At 39.9% G+C, this 15,389-nt stretch overlaps 1 protein-coding gene across 1 annotated transcript in view; it reads right to left on the bottom strand.

Annotated features, from left to right (window-relative positions):
• Positions 1–3,043: 3,043 nt before the first annotated feature.
• Positions 3,044–15,389, bottom strand: part of LOC133632539 (oocyte zinc finger protein XlCOF6.1-like) — a 14,805-nt gene continuing 2,459 nt past the window's right edge. The window contains exon 2 of the mRNA XM_062025010.1: positions 3,044–5,844. Coding sequence (XP_061880994.1) covers positions 4,889–5,844 — 956 coding nt within the window. The 3' untranslated portion in view covers positions 3,044–4,888. The remainder of the gene's footprint in view (positions 5,845–15,389) is intronic.

Below are 15,389 nucleotides of genomic sequence, written 5' to 3'. Positions count from 1 at the left end.
GAGGGCCCTGACCGCCCACCGGATGGCGAGGCACTCCCTCTCCACCGTGCTGTACCTCGCCTCCCGGTCCGAGAGTTTCCGGCTGATGTACAGTACGGGGCGGTCAACGCCCCCCACCCGCTGGGACAGCCCGCCCCCAGTCCCCGGCCCGACGCATCCGCCTGCACACAGAAAGGGATGGTAAAGTTAGACATGTGCAGCACCGGCTCCTCTCAGAGGGCTGTTTTCACCTTCTCAAACACCTGCTGGCACTGCTCTGTCCACTGGACACGATCTGGAGCACCCTTTCGGGTGAGGTCAGTCAGTGGGCTGGTCAAGTCCGTGAACCGGGGAATAAATCGGCGGTAATATCCTGCCAGTCCCAAAAACTGCCTCACCTCTTTTTTTGTCTTGGGGGGTGGACAGGCTGCGATCGCCGCTGTCTTGTCTACTTGCGGCCGCACCTGCCCCCCCCCACCCCCCCCCCCCCACCCCTACCTCCCTCCGGCCAACCGTGCACTTTGCCGGGTTGGCGGTGAGCCCCGCCCGCCTCAGGGACTCGAGCACCGCCCCCACCCGCCGCATGTGCTCTTCCCAGCCGCTACCCTGGATAATGACATCATCCAGGTATGCCGCGTGGGGGCGCAGCACTCGGTCCATGAGGCGCTGGAACGTGGCGGGCGCACCGAACAAGCCAAACGGAAGTGTCACAAATTGGTACAAACCTTCCGGAGTTGAAAAGGCCGTTTTTTCTAGGTACTCTGGTGACAAGGGAATCTGCCAGTAGCCCTTGGTCAAATCCAGTGTCGTGAAAAAACAAGCAGTGCCCAGCCGATCCAGGAGCTCGTCGACCCGAGGCATTGGGTATGCGTCAAACCGTGATTTTTCATTCACCTTGCGGTAATCCACACAGTACAGTCCCATCCTTCTTCCCTACCAGAACGATGGGACTGCACCACGCGCTGTGGGATTCTTCTATTAAACCCAACACCAGCATGGTTTTTAATTCTTCCCAAACTACTTTGCGCTTGTGTTCGGGAAGGCGATATGGCCGAGACCGCACCGTAACCCCCGGGCTGGTCTCAATATGATGTTGGATGAGATTCGTGCGGCCGGGCCGAGAGGAGAACACATCAGAGAAGCGCCTCTGCAGCTTAGCAACATCCGCTCTCTGCGCTAACGTGAGCTGGTTGTCACAGGGAAGCGGAGGGGCCGGGGCAGAGCGCGGGACCTCTGGTCCCAACTCCTCCTCCTCCCTCACTACCGTCACCATGGAAACAGGCTCCACCTCCCTCCATGCCTTCAGTAGGTTCAGATGGTAAATCTGAGTGTCTCCGCGTCGGTCCGAGCGTCAAACCTCATAATCCACATCACCCACTTGTCGTGTGACCTCGAAGGGTCCCTGCCACCTTGCAAGTAATTTTGAGCTGGATGTTGGGAGTAATACAAGCACTTTGTCTCCCGGTGCAAATTTGCGTAGCTGGGTCCCCTTGTTATACGTGCGCTGTTGACGCTCCTGGACGCGGAGCAAATTCTCTCGTGACAAGTGCCCCACCGTGTGGAGTTTTGCTCGCATGTCCATGACGTACTGATTTTCATTTTTGCTGGAGCTCGGACCTTCCTCCCAGCTTTCCTTAATGACGTCCAGCACTCCGCGAGGCCTACGGCCGTACAATAACTCAAAAGGTGCAAAACCTACGGAGGCCTGGGGTACCTCCCGCATCGCAAACATTAGGGGGTCGAGCCATGCTCATGACCATAGGTGAGGATGGGAATGTAAATCGACCGGTAAATTGAGAGCTTTGCCTTCCGGCTCAGCTCCTTCTTCACCACAACGGATCGATACGGCGTCCGCATTACTGAAGACGCCGCACCGATCCGCCTGTCGATCTCACCATCCACTCTTCCCTCACTCGTGAACAAGACTCCGAGGTACTTGAACTCCTCCACTTGGGGCAGGGTCTCCTCCCCAGCCCAGAGATGGCACTCCACCCTTTTCCGGGCGATATGATTTATAATCATAGTGAATAATGACAGGTTATATTATTATCTATTTAAACTCATATGCATATTTATGATGATTTTTTGTTAAAAACACACAAAAAAAACCCCACCAAATTATTTAGCGAGGCTTAAGAAAAAACCCCAAAACCAAATAGGCCTAACAACACCAATGTTTAAATCCTTAAAAAACATGTTTTTTCCTAGGAGTGTATAAATCCACTCCATCCCATTTGAAAATATTTTTTGTTCATGATCGCTTATATATTTGCTTCTAAAGACGACCAAATCTGCACAGATTCAGCTAAATAATCAGTAGCCTAATATCGCCGGAAACCCAGAAGTGCCCAGATGTGCCTCTCGGTCACGTGATTGCAACCCACCTATACCAAGTATGTTTTTATTCGATACAATACCAATGATACTTTTTGCCATGTATTCATACTTGCCAACCTTGAGACCTCTGAATTCGGGGTTGGGGGGTGGTGGGGTTTGGTGGTAGCGGGGGTGTATATTGTAGCGTCCCGGAAGAGTTAGTGCTGCAAGGGGTTCTGGGTATTTGTTCTGTTGTGTTTATGTTGTGTTACGGTGCGGGTGTTCTCCCGAAATGTGTTTGTCATTCTTGTTTGGTGTGGGTTCACAGTGTGGCGCATATTTGTAACAGTGTTAAAGTTGTTTATAAGGGTACCCTCAATGTGACCTGTACGGCTGTTGACCAAGTATGCCTTGCATTCACTAATGTGTGTGTAAAAGCCACATATATTATGTGATTGGGCCGGCACGCCGTTTGTATGGAGGAAAAGCGGACGTGACGACAGGTTGTAGAGGACGCTAAAGGCAGTGCCTTTAAGGCATGCCCCCAATATTGTTGTCCGGGTGGTAATCGGGAGAAATTCGGGAGAATGGTTGCCCCGGGAGATTTTCCGAAGGGGCACTGAAATTCGGGAGTCTCCCGGGAAAATCGGGAGGGTTGGCAAGTATGCATGTATTACCCCACTAAAAGACAAGACGAATATTGGCTATTTAATAACTTTAATGCATTTTTCACAATCGTTTTTACACAATACAACATACATTTGAATCTCATCTCAAATAGACTGCTTGGGTTGCTGATACATTTTTGATCACATGAATTGCACCTTGCTGTTTAAAATGTGATCTGTAAACCGTATAACAATATTTGTACAATCTGAATATACTGTATATATCACATAAATTTGCAAACCTAATATCACAGTATTTGTATATAATGTACACTGCCTGGCCCCACTTTTACTATTATTACAGCTAAAATTATCTTGTTTTATCTTCTTTGGTTAAGTTTAGGGAAATTTCTGGAATATTTTCACTTATTTTTACTTAAATTCATAATTAGAAATAGAGTATCTTCACATTCAAATGGTTGACACTTTCCCACATAAAGACCTCACACTCGACCTTTAATACAGTTGCCCAACATTTGGTAAAGAACAAAGTCCATGATGAACAATAACAATAATGAGAATGTATCTAGTACTGCTGTTCTTAGCATCACTCGAACTCATGAGGGAATCTGGTATCATACACACAGCAATCATCACTTTTTAGCTGACTTCTCACATGTGACATTATACTTCTATCATTTAACAATCTTTTAGCACAAAATGGACAAAAACGACGTTTAGTCTCTGTTGTGCGTTTCTTACATTAGTAACTTCTGCCACCAATTGAGCATTTAAAATGTTTTTTCTCCTCTGTAAACTTGGGCTGAACAATTGTGGAAAATATTCCAATCGTGATTTTTTTCCCCTCCTTAATATTGTGATTATTTTTCAAGTCGCCTTCACGTGTATTTTTCAGAAAACAAAAGCAATCTGTATTATAATAAACTATCAGTTTTATTATACATATATTATTTCTTCTAAATAATACAATTATAAACTTACTAAATACTTTGACTTGCAGTCTTCTTAGTACACTGCTCTTATTGTGAAGGCTGAACATGTTTGTCTTTGTGTTTGAGCTCTAACTTGACTGCTGTGATGTGAGACGACACTGGAGGCTATTAAAGTGATAAAGTAAATGTACACTTTTTTGTAATTTTGACATCATCCTCAATTCATATGTGGGAGAAGCACACGCGTCTTTCCATTTTCTGTGCGTTCTGAATAGCCAAAAACCACTAGCATGAGGCAGCTAAAAATGCAGGTAATGGGGAGTAGTCTATTCCACCCATAAAGCCTTCAAACATAGTCTAAAACTGCCAATAACATTTTCTATGCAAATAGTGACAGACAAATTCATAACATTTAATTACAGACTTTTGATAATATTTAGTATTTTCTGTCAGCAATTTATCTCTTGGAACGCAGTGATTTCATAGCTACTTCAACAATAGCATCAATCAATCAATCAATGTTTATTTATATAGCCCTAAATCACAAGTGTCTCAAAGGGCTGCACAAGCCACAACGACATCCTCGGTACAGAGCCCACATCGAGAGAGGGTTCTGTGTTTGCTGCCACTAATCAAGGCAGACTTGATGACTACTTTGGAACAAATGAGGATCCAGAACCTGGTCGCTGCTAAAATGTTTTTCCACAACCTGAGCAAATGAATTGTTTTTCTTTGTGCTTGTTTTGTGTCTTACTTATCTGTCTTATGAGTATATATTTACCAACAAACTCAATGTTTCTTCTCTTGTCTGTGTTCTCGTGACATTTCCTAAGGTATGTCTTAGCACTACCAACTTAATTACTTAAAGGGTTTACTACAGGGTGTTTAATTATGTGTTGAGTCAAAGTTTGTCAATCGAAAAAGCCTACGCTATAAATTGTGCATCTAAATGTTTTTTTGTCCTCTGCGTGTGTTCTCATGTGATTGGAAATCGTGTTACTTTGGGTATACCTTTTACCACAAACGGAACAACTAGATGTGTTTTCTACGGTGTGTTCTCAGGTGCCTTAACAAATTTCTCCTTTCTGTAAAGCTGTTGCCGCAAACTGAACAGCTGAATGGTTTTTCTCCTGTGTGTCTAATTTCGTGTCTACTTAAACACTGTCGATTAGAAAAGTGTTTACCGCAAGCTGAGCAACTAAATGGTCTTTCTCCAGAGTGCGTTTTCATGTGTACAGCAACACTGCTCTTTTGAGAAAAGCTTTTACCACAAACCGGACAGTTGAATAATTTTTCTCCTGTGTGTGTTCTCATGTGTTGAGTCAAATTGCTCCTAACAGAAAAGCTTTTACAGCAAATTGAGCAATTAAATGGTCTTTCTCCAGTGTGTGTTCTCATGTGTTGAGTCAAACTGATCTTGTGAGAAAAGTTTGTACCACAAACTGAACAATTAAATAATTTTTCTTCCGCGTGCGTTCTCATGTGGTGAGCCAAACTGCCATTATAAGAAAAGCTTTTGCAGCAAACTGAACATTTGAATGGTTTTTCTCCTGTGTGTTTTCTCATGTGTTCAGTCAAACGGCTCTTTGTGGTACATATCATACCACAAACTATGCAGCTTGAAGTATTTTGACATGTCTTCTTTTTAATGCATTGGGAGTGTTTGTTGTCAGTGTGAGTCCTGATATCATCTTCACAGTCTGTATCGCACAAAGTTCCTTCATCCTTGTCTTCAGCCTCGCTATCTGATAGTGGAGCTATCAGGTTGTGTACTTTCTCTTCATCATCTTCAGTCTTCACATAGACAATTGTTAGTGGCAACATGGTGGGATCAACTTCCTCCTGCAATAGAAAACACTCTCCCTCCTTAGTGATGCAAAGTTCCTCCTCTTCCTCTTTAAAGAGGAGTGACTGCGAAGCTTCTGGCTTCAAAGTACAGCTTCCCCCCTGCAGCTGTAGCGGAAGTCCTTCAGGATGATGCCGGACATCTGAGGAACAGAAATGTGTTCAATGCGTTACGATACGATGCATAATCTTTTGGTTGTTTATAGGCCCGGTCGATTATATGATTGTGAGTCGATGATCGTGAAATTTCAGGTTGATCGGCTGTTAGCATACATTAACTGGATCATACATGGTGGAAATGTTACAAGTAATGCTAGGTTCACACCAACGGCGCTTTGACGGCGCTTTAAAGCGGTGTTAAAGCGTAACAAAGCCTGATTGAAGCGTGAGGGTCGTAATGGATCGTGGGAAAGCTTGTAGTGAAGCGGGACATGCGGCAAGTTCGCCAAACATTTTTAAACGGTTTAAAAAAATTTGGCGCTCTGTCAAGAATGGAATAAAGCGCCGAGAGCCTGACAAAGCTCAGCAAAGCTTGACTCAAAGCGTAGGAAAGCTTAACAGATCTTGGTTCAAAGCGCGGACCCCAGTCTACAACTACAAATAGGAAGTGACTGTGATATTGACTAGTGACATTGAAACATTGTAAAACCAACACAGGATTACAAATCCATTCTCTTTTGCATCATTGCCTTTTTTATACGATGATCATCGTTTCTGTACTTCTGTTAGAGTTTGCTGTTTGATGTTACAGTTTGACATTACTGTCTATAATTTTTCTGTATGAAAATGTAAACAAAAATGGTTCTTAGCTTTCTACTTTGTGTACAATGTTGATCCACTCTCTTGTATCATCTCATACAACATAATGTACCCTTTGTCATATGAACCCCACATTATGTAACCTGATTGGTGAACAGTGATACTATTTGTGCTTTTTTGTTTGGTCAAGTTTGTTGCTTGCTGTGCATGTTGATAACATCTTCCTTAATAATAAAGAGAATATGTTACGTTTAAAAGAAATGCCTTTTATTATTGTCAACTAGCATAAGAATTGAAAGATAGATATTTATTAAGATGACAAAGAAATAAAAGAAATGAAGATATAAAACATAATAAATAATAAACATAATATAACGGAAAAAAAAGAGAAATTGAAAAAATAAATGAATATAAAAAATGTGTGGACAACAGTATACTGAGTTTTTCACATTTTTTTTAACTTATTTGTTTATCATATTTCTCTTTTTTATTACATTATGTGTTTTATCCTGAATATAATAAAACAAAAAGAGAAATCAAATAAATAGATAAATCTAAAAAAATGTGGGGAAAACTTAGTATACTGAGTTTTTCACATTTTTTTTTACTTGTTTATCATATTCCTCTTTTTTATTACATTATGTGTTTTATCCTGTATATAATAAAACAAAAAGAGAAATCAAATAAATAGATCAATCTAAAAAAATGTGGGGAAAACTTAGTATACTGAGTTTTTCACATTTTTTTCTTATTTTTGTTGTAACAATGCACAACAGAGCTTGATAATCGTGTCAGAGCCTGATTTAAAGCGTCAGGATCGCATCAAAGCGTAATAAAGTTCAATAAAGCGTAATAAAACGTATCAAAGCGTGATTTAAAGCGTATCAAAGCGGGATCAAAGCGGCATCAAATCGTGAGGAACGGTAACAAAGCGGCAACTAATTCGTATCAGAGCGTATCAAAGCATAACATTACTTCTGAGATCGGGATATTCGTGGAAAAATTGACAAAAATAACGGCGCTTTGCTCGCCGCTTTAAAGCGCGGCAAGCGCCGTTGGTGTGAACCAGGCATTAACAGCAGGGATGCAACAGTAATCAGTATAATTCTGCACAGGACAATCCGCCCTTATGGACCTTGGTCCTGTGTGTGTTTGTGTACGTGTGTGTGTGCGTGCGACCATTAGGGTCCTCGGTGTCCTGGGCATGACGTTAAAGTGCATCCGGCAGTGGAGGCTCCTCTATGGGGTCTTGGGGCACTAGGAGGTTAACCCCTTTACTACTGTTACCCCAGGTGGCCCTTGGCAAAGGCCCAGTACCTGACTGCCCCCTAGCCAGGGATACGGTGAAGACCTCAACGGCGGAGCAGGCGGAAGACGGTAGATTTAAGAACTACCACAACGGCTGCGATGGCGGAGGAAGGCCGCACCAGTCGTCTTGGACTCCATGCCACTGGACCCTGACCCGATTCTGTCAAGGATTGTGTGGTGACTGTCTGTGCACCAGTCTCCCCACGTAAAACAAAGTCACGCACAGGCATCCTCCATAAAGGGATACACCCCTACCAGGAGGATCGTCATACTCGTTCGACTGACCGCCGATGATGATGATTAGGCTCCTCACAACATAATTAATGTCGGATTACTTCATATTTTCTTAAAAAAAGAGTTTAAAAAATTATACATATTTTTAAAAACAAATCTGCATTATTAGTGTTAACATATATATATATATATACATATATATATATATACATATATATATATATATATATATATTATATATATATATATATATATATATATATATATATATATATATATATATATATATATATTAGGGCTGCAACTAACGATTAATTTGATAATCGATTAATCTGTCGATTATTACTTCGATTAATCGATTAATAATCGGATAAAAGAGAACAAACTACATTTCTATCCTATCCAGTATTTTATTGAAAAAAAACCAGCATACTGGCACCATACTTATTTTGATTATTGTTTCTCAGCTGTTTGTAAATGTTGAAGTTTATAAATAAAGGTTTATTAAAAAAAATAGAATAAAAATAAATAAATAAAAAATTAAAAAAAACTCTGCGCATGCGCATAGCATAGATCCAACGAATCGATGACTAAATTAATCGGCAACTATTTTAATAATCGATTTTAATCGATTTAATTGATTAGTTGTTGCAGCCCTAATATATATATATATATATATATATATATATATATATATATATATATATATATATATATATATATATATATACAGTATATATATATATATATATATATATATATATACACTACCGTTCAAAAGTTTGGGGTCACCCAAACAATTTTGTGTTTGAGCCTTCATTTCTAAGAACAAGAATAGACTGTCGAGTTTCAGATGAAAGTTCTCTTTTTCTGGCCATTTTGAGCGTTTAATTGACCCCACAAATGTGATGCTCCAGAAACTCAATCTGCTCAAAGGAAGGTCAGTTTTGTAGCTTCTGTAACGAGCTAAACTGTTTTCAGATGTGTGAACATGATTGCACAAGGGTTTTCTAATCATCAATTAGCCTTCTGAGCCAATGAGCAAACACATTGTACCATTAGAACACTGGAGTGATAGTTGCTGGAAATGGGCCTCTATACTCCTATGTAGATATTGCACCAAAAACCAGACATTTGCAGCTAGAATAGTCATTTACCACATTAGGAATGTATAGAGTGTATTTCTTTAAAGTTAAGACTAGTTTAAAGTTATCTTCATTGAAAAGTACAGTGCTTTTCCTTCAAAAATAAGGACATTTCAATGTGACCCAAAACTTTTGAACGGTAGTGTATATATATATATACTGTATATAAATGCATATATATTTTCTTTATCATTTTGCTCTCTTTCAATTCAAATTGCTTATTTTACAATGTAACACAGGCTGCACTATATTCTGCCCTCCCTGAATGTTGCATTTTAGCTTTCCACATATGTTAATACATGGACACACAAAGGAAAGTGCATTAATATACACAGAAAGTGGATATACATGTAAGAATCGTGTTAAATAATAATACAGTTTGGTACTGAATAGCAATACAAATATTCAGGGTGAAGGTTGGCGCAAATGCTGCAAGCTTAACGCTAACCTACAATAGACAAGCTCATTGATAGGGTAACAAAAATGAGCAGAAGGAACTTGTACATTGCTCTATTTCAGGCCTGGGCAGTTATTTTGACTCGGTGGGGCCAAATGTAAAGAAAATAATGTGTCTGGGGGCCGGTATACCTATTTCTAAGAACACTAATACAAAACCTCACTATAATGTCTGATTGAATGCTAAAAACGTTATGACAGAGCACCTTAAAAAATGGAATGGAATTTTACTTTTTTTTTTTTACTGAATGAGACACCCAGAATGTACATGAAAATAAAGAATGTGGAATTTACAATATTAATTATAAACCATAAAACATTGAATATTGACAACATATGAACGTCACACCCCCTCTCCATCCACATATTTTACAATTAAGTGAAACGCAACAAACACAAAAACCCCCACCAACAATATGATACATCTGATATATCACTAAGCTTTAGAACTTTGTGGTAAAAATCTCCTTCCGTGTCTGTCCCTGACACCCACATTTCAGGCTGGCCGCTCTGGAAACACTCTGTGGAAACGCTCCCCACCCACACTGCTTGGTGCCTCGTCTGAGCTGCTGTGACTTAGATTACCACAGTAACTAATTAGATCACCATAGTAACTAATTAGATCACCATAGTAACTAGTATATCATGCAAAAGTGCAGATTCCAAGCATTGAAATACTTTGTATAGTTCAAGACTTACGGTCATTAGAAAACATCACTGCACATCATAATGGCAGCTACACTTTACATCTTAAAGGCCTACTGAAATTAATTTTTTTTATTCAAACGGGAATAGCAGATCCATTCTATGTGTCATACTTGATCATTTTGCGATATTGCCATATTTTTGCTGAAAGGATTTAGTATAGAACAACGTCGATAAAGTTCGCAACTTTTGGTCTCTGATCAAAAAAAACCTTGCCCCTACCGGAAGTAGCGTGACGTTGTCAGTTGTTCACTCCCTCATATTTTCCTATTGTTTTCAACGCAGCTAGAGCTATTCGGACCATTACCCCATTAATTTGAGCGAGGATGAAAGATTCGTGGACGAGGAACGTTAGAGTGACGGACTAGAATGCAGTGAAGTACATTTTTTTTTTTCGCTCTGACCGTAACTTAGATACAAGCTGGCTCATTGGATTCCACATTTTCTCCTTTTTCTATTGTGGATCACGGATTTGTATTTTAAACCACCTCGGATACTATATCCTCTTGAAAATGAGAGTCGAGAACGCGAAATGGACATTCAGTGCCTTTTATCTCCACGACAATACATCGGCGAAATGCTTTAGCTACGAGCAAACGTGATAGCATCGTGCTTTAACTGCATATAGAAACAAAAAAAATAAACCCCTGACTGGAAGGATAGATAGAAAATCAACAATACTATTAAACCGTGGACATGTAAATACACGGTTAATGCTTTCCAGGCTGGCGAAGGTTAACAATGCTGTGCTAACGACGCCATTGAAGCCTACTTAGCAACCGGACCGCACAGAGCTATGCTAAAAACATTAGCTCTCCACCTACGCCAGCCAGCCTTCATCTGCTCATCAACACCCGTGCTCACCTGCATTCCAGCGATCGGCGGAAGGACGAAGGACTTCACCCGATGCGTTTGGCGGCCCGGAGACGTAGGAAGTCAAGGTGAGGTCGCCGGCTAGCGCGTCTGCTCTCCAACAAAGTCCTCCTGGTTGTGTTGCTGTAGTCCGCTGCTAATACACCGATCCCACCTACAACTGTCTTCTTGCAGCCTTCATTGTTCATTAAACAAATTGCAAAAGATGTCCAGAATACTGTGGAATTATGAAATGAAAACAGAGCTTTTTGTATAGGATTCTACGGGGTACCATAACTTCCGTTTAACTGACTACGTCACGCGCGTACGTCATCATACCGCAACGTTTCAGCCGGATATTTCCCGGGAGATTTAAAATGTCACTTTATAAGTTAACCCGGCCGTATTGGCATGTGTTGCAATGTTAAGATTTCATCATTGATATATAAACTATCAGACTGCGTGGTCGGTAGTAGTGGCTTTCAGTAGGCCTTTAAACATCTAAAAAAATATTTGGGAATGGCCTTAATTTGCCCAGGTCTGATCTATTTTCTATACCGCTTATCCTCATGGGGGTTGCGGGGTTAAAGCTGGAGCCCATCCCAGCTGACTTCGAGCGAGAGGCGGGGAAGACCCCCGCCTGAACACAGGCCAATGGCAGTGCACATACAGACAATCATTCACACTCACATTTATATCTATGGACAATTTACAGTCTCACACGACATTTTGGAGAAGCTGGAGTACTCGGGGAAAAAACCCTGCCTCTCATGTTAGAGACCATGCAAACTCCCCACATAGGTTCATAGACGCACACGGCGTGAACTTACAAGTTGTTGTCAGTAATGACGTCAAAATTTGGGTCGTTTTCACAGGCTTGAACAAGAAATGCATGAACGAACTTGAAATACATTTGTCTTGAACTTTCTCTCCTTACTTTTGCCGAGTGCCAACTCTGTCCCAGGATTGATCGGGTGTGTGGACAGCTGTGGTGTGTACGCTGACAGGCGAGTCAGATGCACGTTTTTCTAAAATAAAGCATTGAGGAACATTTGTATGACAATAATGCGTAAATAATTGTCTATATGTTATATAATCATTCAGAAAATATATTACATTTTTTCATGTAAAAAAAACCTAATTTTTAAGGTGTGGCGGCTTTTATTTTGCCGTGGCATCCATTAATAATAATAATGGATTCGATTTATATAGCGCTATTCTAGACACTTCACAGAGAAGTGAGAACCCATCATTCATTCACACCTTGTAGGGGAAACCCTGTGATGTATATACATAATAATTTACCATTTAAAAGTGTTGTTTAGTAAATGTTAACTTGAAAGAAAAGACTCGCAGTATTCAGTACGACACTGCAGAATACAGTTTTTGATGACAAGCAAAATATGGAAAGATCTCTGAAAGGAAAAAACGTTTTCCGACTGAGAATGGAAAGAAAACCTTCGAATGTCTCGAAGTTCATTTAGTAAGCTCTGTGGATTGATAGGAGTTTTTAAGTGCGAAGGAAAAGATTGTTCATGCCCCGATAGAGAGTTGCTATTGTTGTGTACAAGCTTGCCAGTTGTGCGGAATGCAGAGTTATCCAGAGTTTCCATGGGGTTTGTAGAATACCTATTTTGAGCCAAATTATTTGACAAATCAGACTCATTTCGTGAATGGAAACGTAGTCAATGACCCACCTGCTGATAGGGTCAAAAGTAAAATGTAGAGATGTCCGATAATATCGGCAGTCCGATATTATCGGCCGATAAATGCTTTAAAATGTAATATCGGAAATTATCGGTATCGGTTTCAAAAAGTCAAATGAAAACTTTTTAAAACGCAGCTGTGTACACGGACGTAGGGAGAAGTACAGAGCGCCAATAAACCTTAAAGGCACTGCCTTTGCGTGCCGGCCCAATCACATATTATCTACGGCTTTTTACACACACACAAGTGAATGCAATCATACTTGGTCAACAGCCATACAGGTCACACTGAGGGTGGCCATATAAACAACTTTAACACTGTTACAAATATGCGCCACACTGTGAACCCACACCAAACAAGAATGACAAACACATTTCGGGAGAACATCCGCACCGTAACACAACATAAACACAACAGAACAAATACCCAGAACCCCTTGCAGCACTAACTCTTCCGGGACGCTACAATATACACCCCCGTTACCTCCGGCCCCCCAAACCCCGCCCACCTCAACCTCCTCATGCTCTCTCAGGGAGAGCATGTCCCAAATTCCAAGCTGCAGTTTTGAGGCATGTTAAAAAAAATAATGCACTTTGTGACTTCAATAATAAATATGGCAGTGCCATGTTGGCATTTTTTTCCATAACTTGAGTTGATTTATTTTGGAAAACCTTGTTACATTGTTTAATGCATCCAGCGGGGCATCACAACAAAATTAGGCATAATAATGTGTTAATTCCACGACTGTATATATTGGTATCGGTTGATATCGCAATCGGTAATTAAGAGTTGGACAATATCGGAATATCGGATATCGGCAAAAAAGCCATTATCGGACATCTCTAATAACAACCATAGATCTTACAGTAATAACACTGGCAGCTCAGTCCACAGAATTTCCCATTAAAAAACAGTGGTAAAGTTTTTTCAATTTACAGTAATATGCTGTAAAAAACATCACACATTTTATAGTAAAATGCACAATTTAAGTATTTTTACAAAATAAAATGTTTGGAAAGTATGATAATATATATTTTTTGCTATATTGGATAAAATTAAAGTTTAAAAGGTATGCAATGTCATGCTTTACCTACACTTTTTCTGTTAAAATGGAAAGAACAAATACATTTAGTAAGGAAATATAAAGTACTTTATTGAGGCATATCATTTCCAGGCCTTTGTAGGCCACATAAAATGATGTGGCGGGGCAGATCTGGCCCCCGGGCCTTGAGTTTGACATCTCTGCTCTAATCGTTACAATGTGATACGGTTCAAACACAGCTACTCAGTGTCATTACCAGTGTCATTAACAGTGTCATTAACAGTGTCATTAATAGTGTCATTAACAGTGTCGTTAATAGTGTCGTTAACAGTGTCATTAATAGTGTCATTAACAGTGTCGTTAATAGTGTCATTAACAGTGTCATTAATAGTGTCATGAACAGTGTCATTAACAGTGTCATTAACAGTGTCATTAACAGTGTCATTAACAGTGTCGTTAACAGTGTCATTAATAGTGTCATTAACAGTGTCATTAATAGTGTCATTTACAGTGTCATTAATAGTGTCATTAACAGTGTCGTTAACAGTGTCGTTAATAGTGTCGTTAACAGTGTCGTTAACAGTGTCATTAACAGTGTCATTAATAGTGTCATTAACAGTGTCATTAACAGTGTCATTAATAGTGTCATTAACAGTGTCATTAATAGTGTCATTAACAGTGTCATTAACAGTGTCATTAATAGTGTCATTAACAGTGTCATTAACAGTGTCATTAATAGTGTCATTAACAGTGTCATTAATAGTGTCATTACCAGTGTCATTAACAGTGTCTTTAATAGTGTCATTAACAGTGTCATTAACAGTGTCATTAATAGTGTCATTAACAGTGTCATTAACAGTGTCATTACCAGTGTCATTAACAGTCATTAACAGTGTCATTAACAGTGTCATTAACAGTGTCATTAACAGTGTCATTAATAGTGTCATTAACAGTGTCATTAATAGTGTCATTAACAGTGTCAATAACAGTGTCATTAACAGTGTCATTAACAGTGTCGTTAACAGTGTCATTAATAGTGTCATTAATAGTGTCATTTACAGTGTCATTAATAGTGTCATTAACAGTGTCGTTAACAGTGTCGTTAATAGTGTCGTTAACAGTGTCGTTAACAGTGTCATTAACAGTGTCATTAATAGTGTCATTAACAGTGTCATTAACAGTGTCATTAACAGTGTCATTAACAGTGTCATTAATAGTGTCATTACCAGTGTCATTAACAGTGTCTTTAATAGTGTCATTAACAGTGCCATTAACAGTGTCATTAATAGTGTCATTAACAGTGTCATTACCAGTGTCATTAACAGTCATTAACAGTGTCATTAACAGTGTCATTAACAGTGTCATTAATAGTGTCATTAACAGTGTCATTAACAGTGTCATTAATAGTGTCATTAACAGTGTCAATAACAGTGTCATTAACAGTGTCATTAACAGTGTCATTAATAGTGTCATTAACAGT

The sequence above is a fragment of the Entelurus aequoreus genome, linkage group LG17, assembly GCF_033978785.1.
Source record: "Entelurus aequoreus isolate RoL-2023_Sb linkage group LG17, RoL_Eaeq_v1.1, whole genome shotgun sequence".
Classification (NCBI taxonomy): Eukaryota; Metazoa; Chordata; class Actinopteri; order Syngnathiformes; family Syngnathidae; genus Entelurus; species Entelurus aequoreus.
This window is presented reverse-complemented; position numbering and strand designations above follow the sequence as displayed.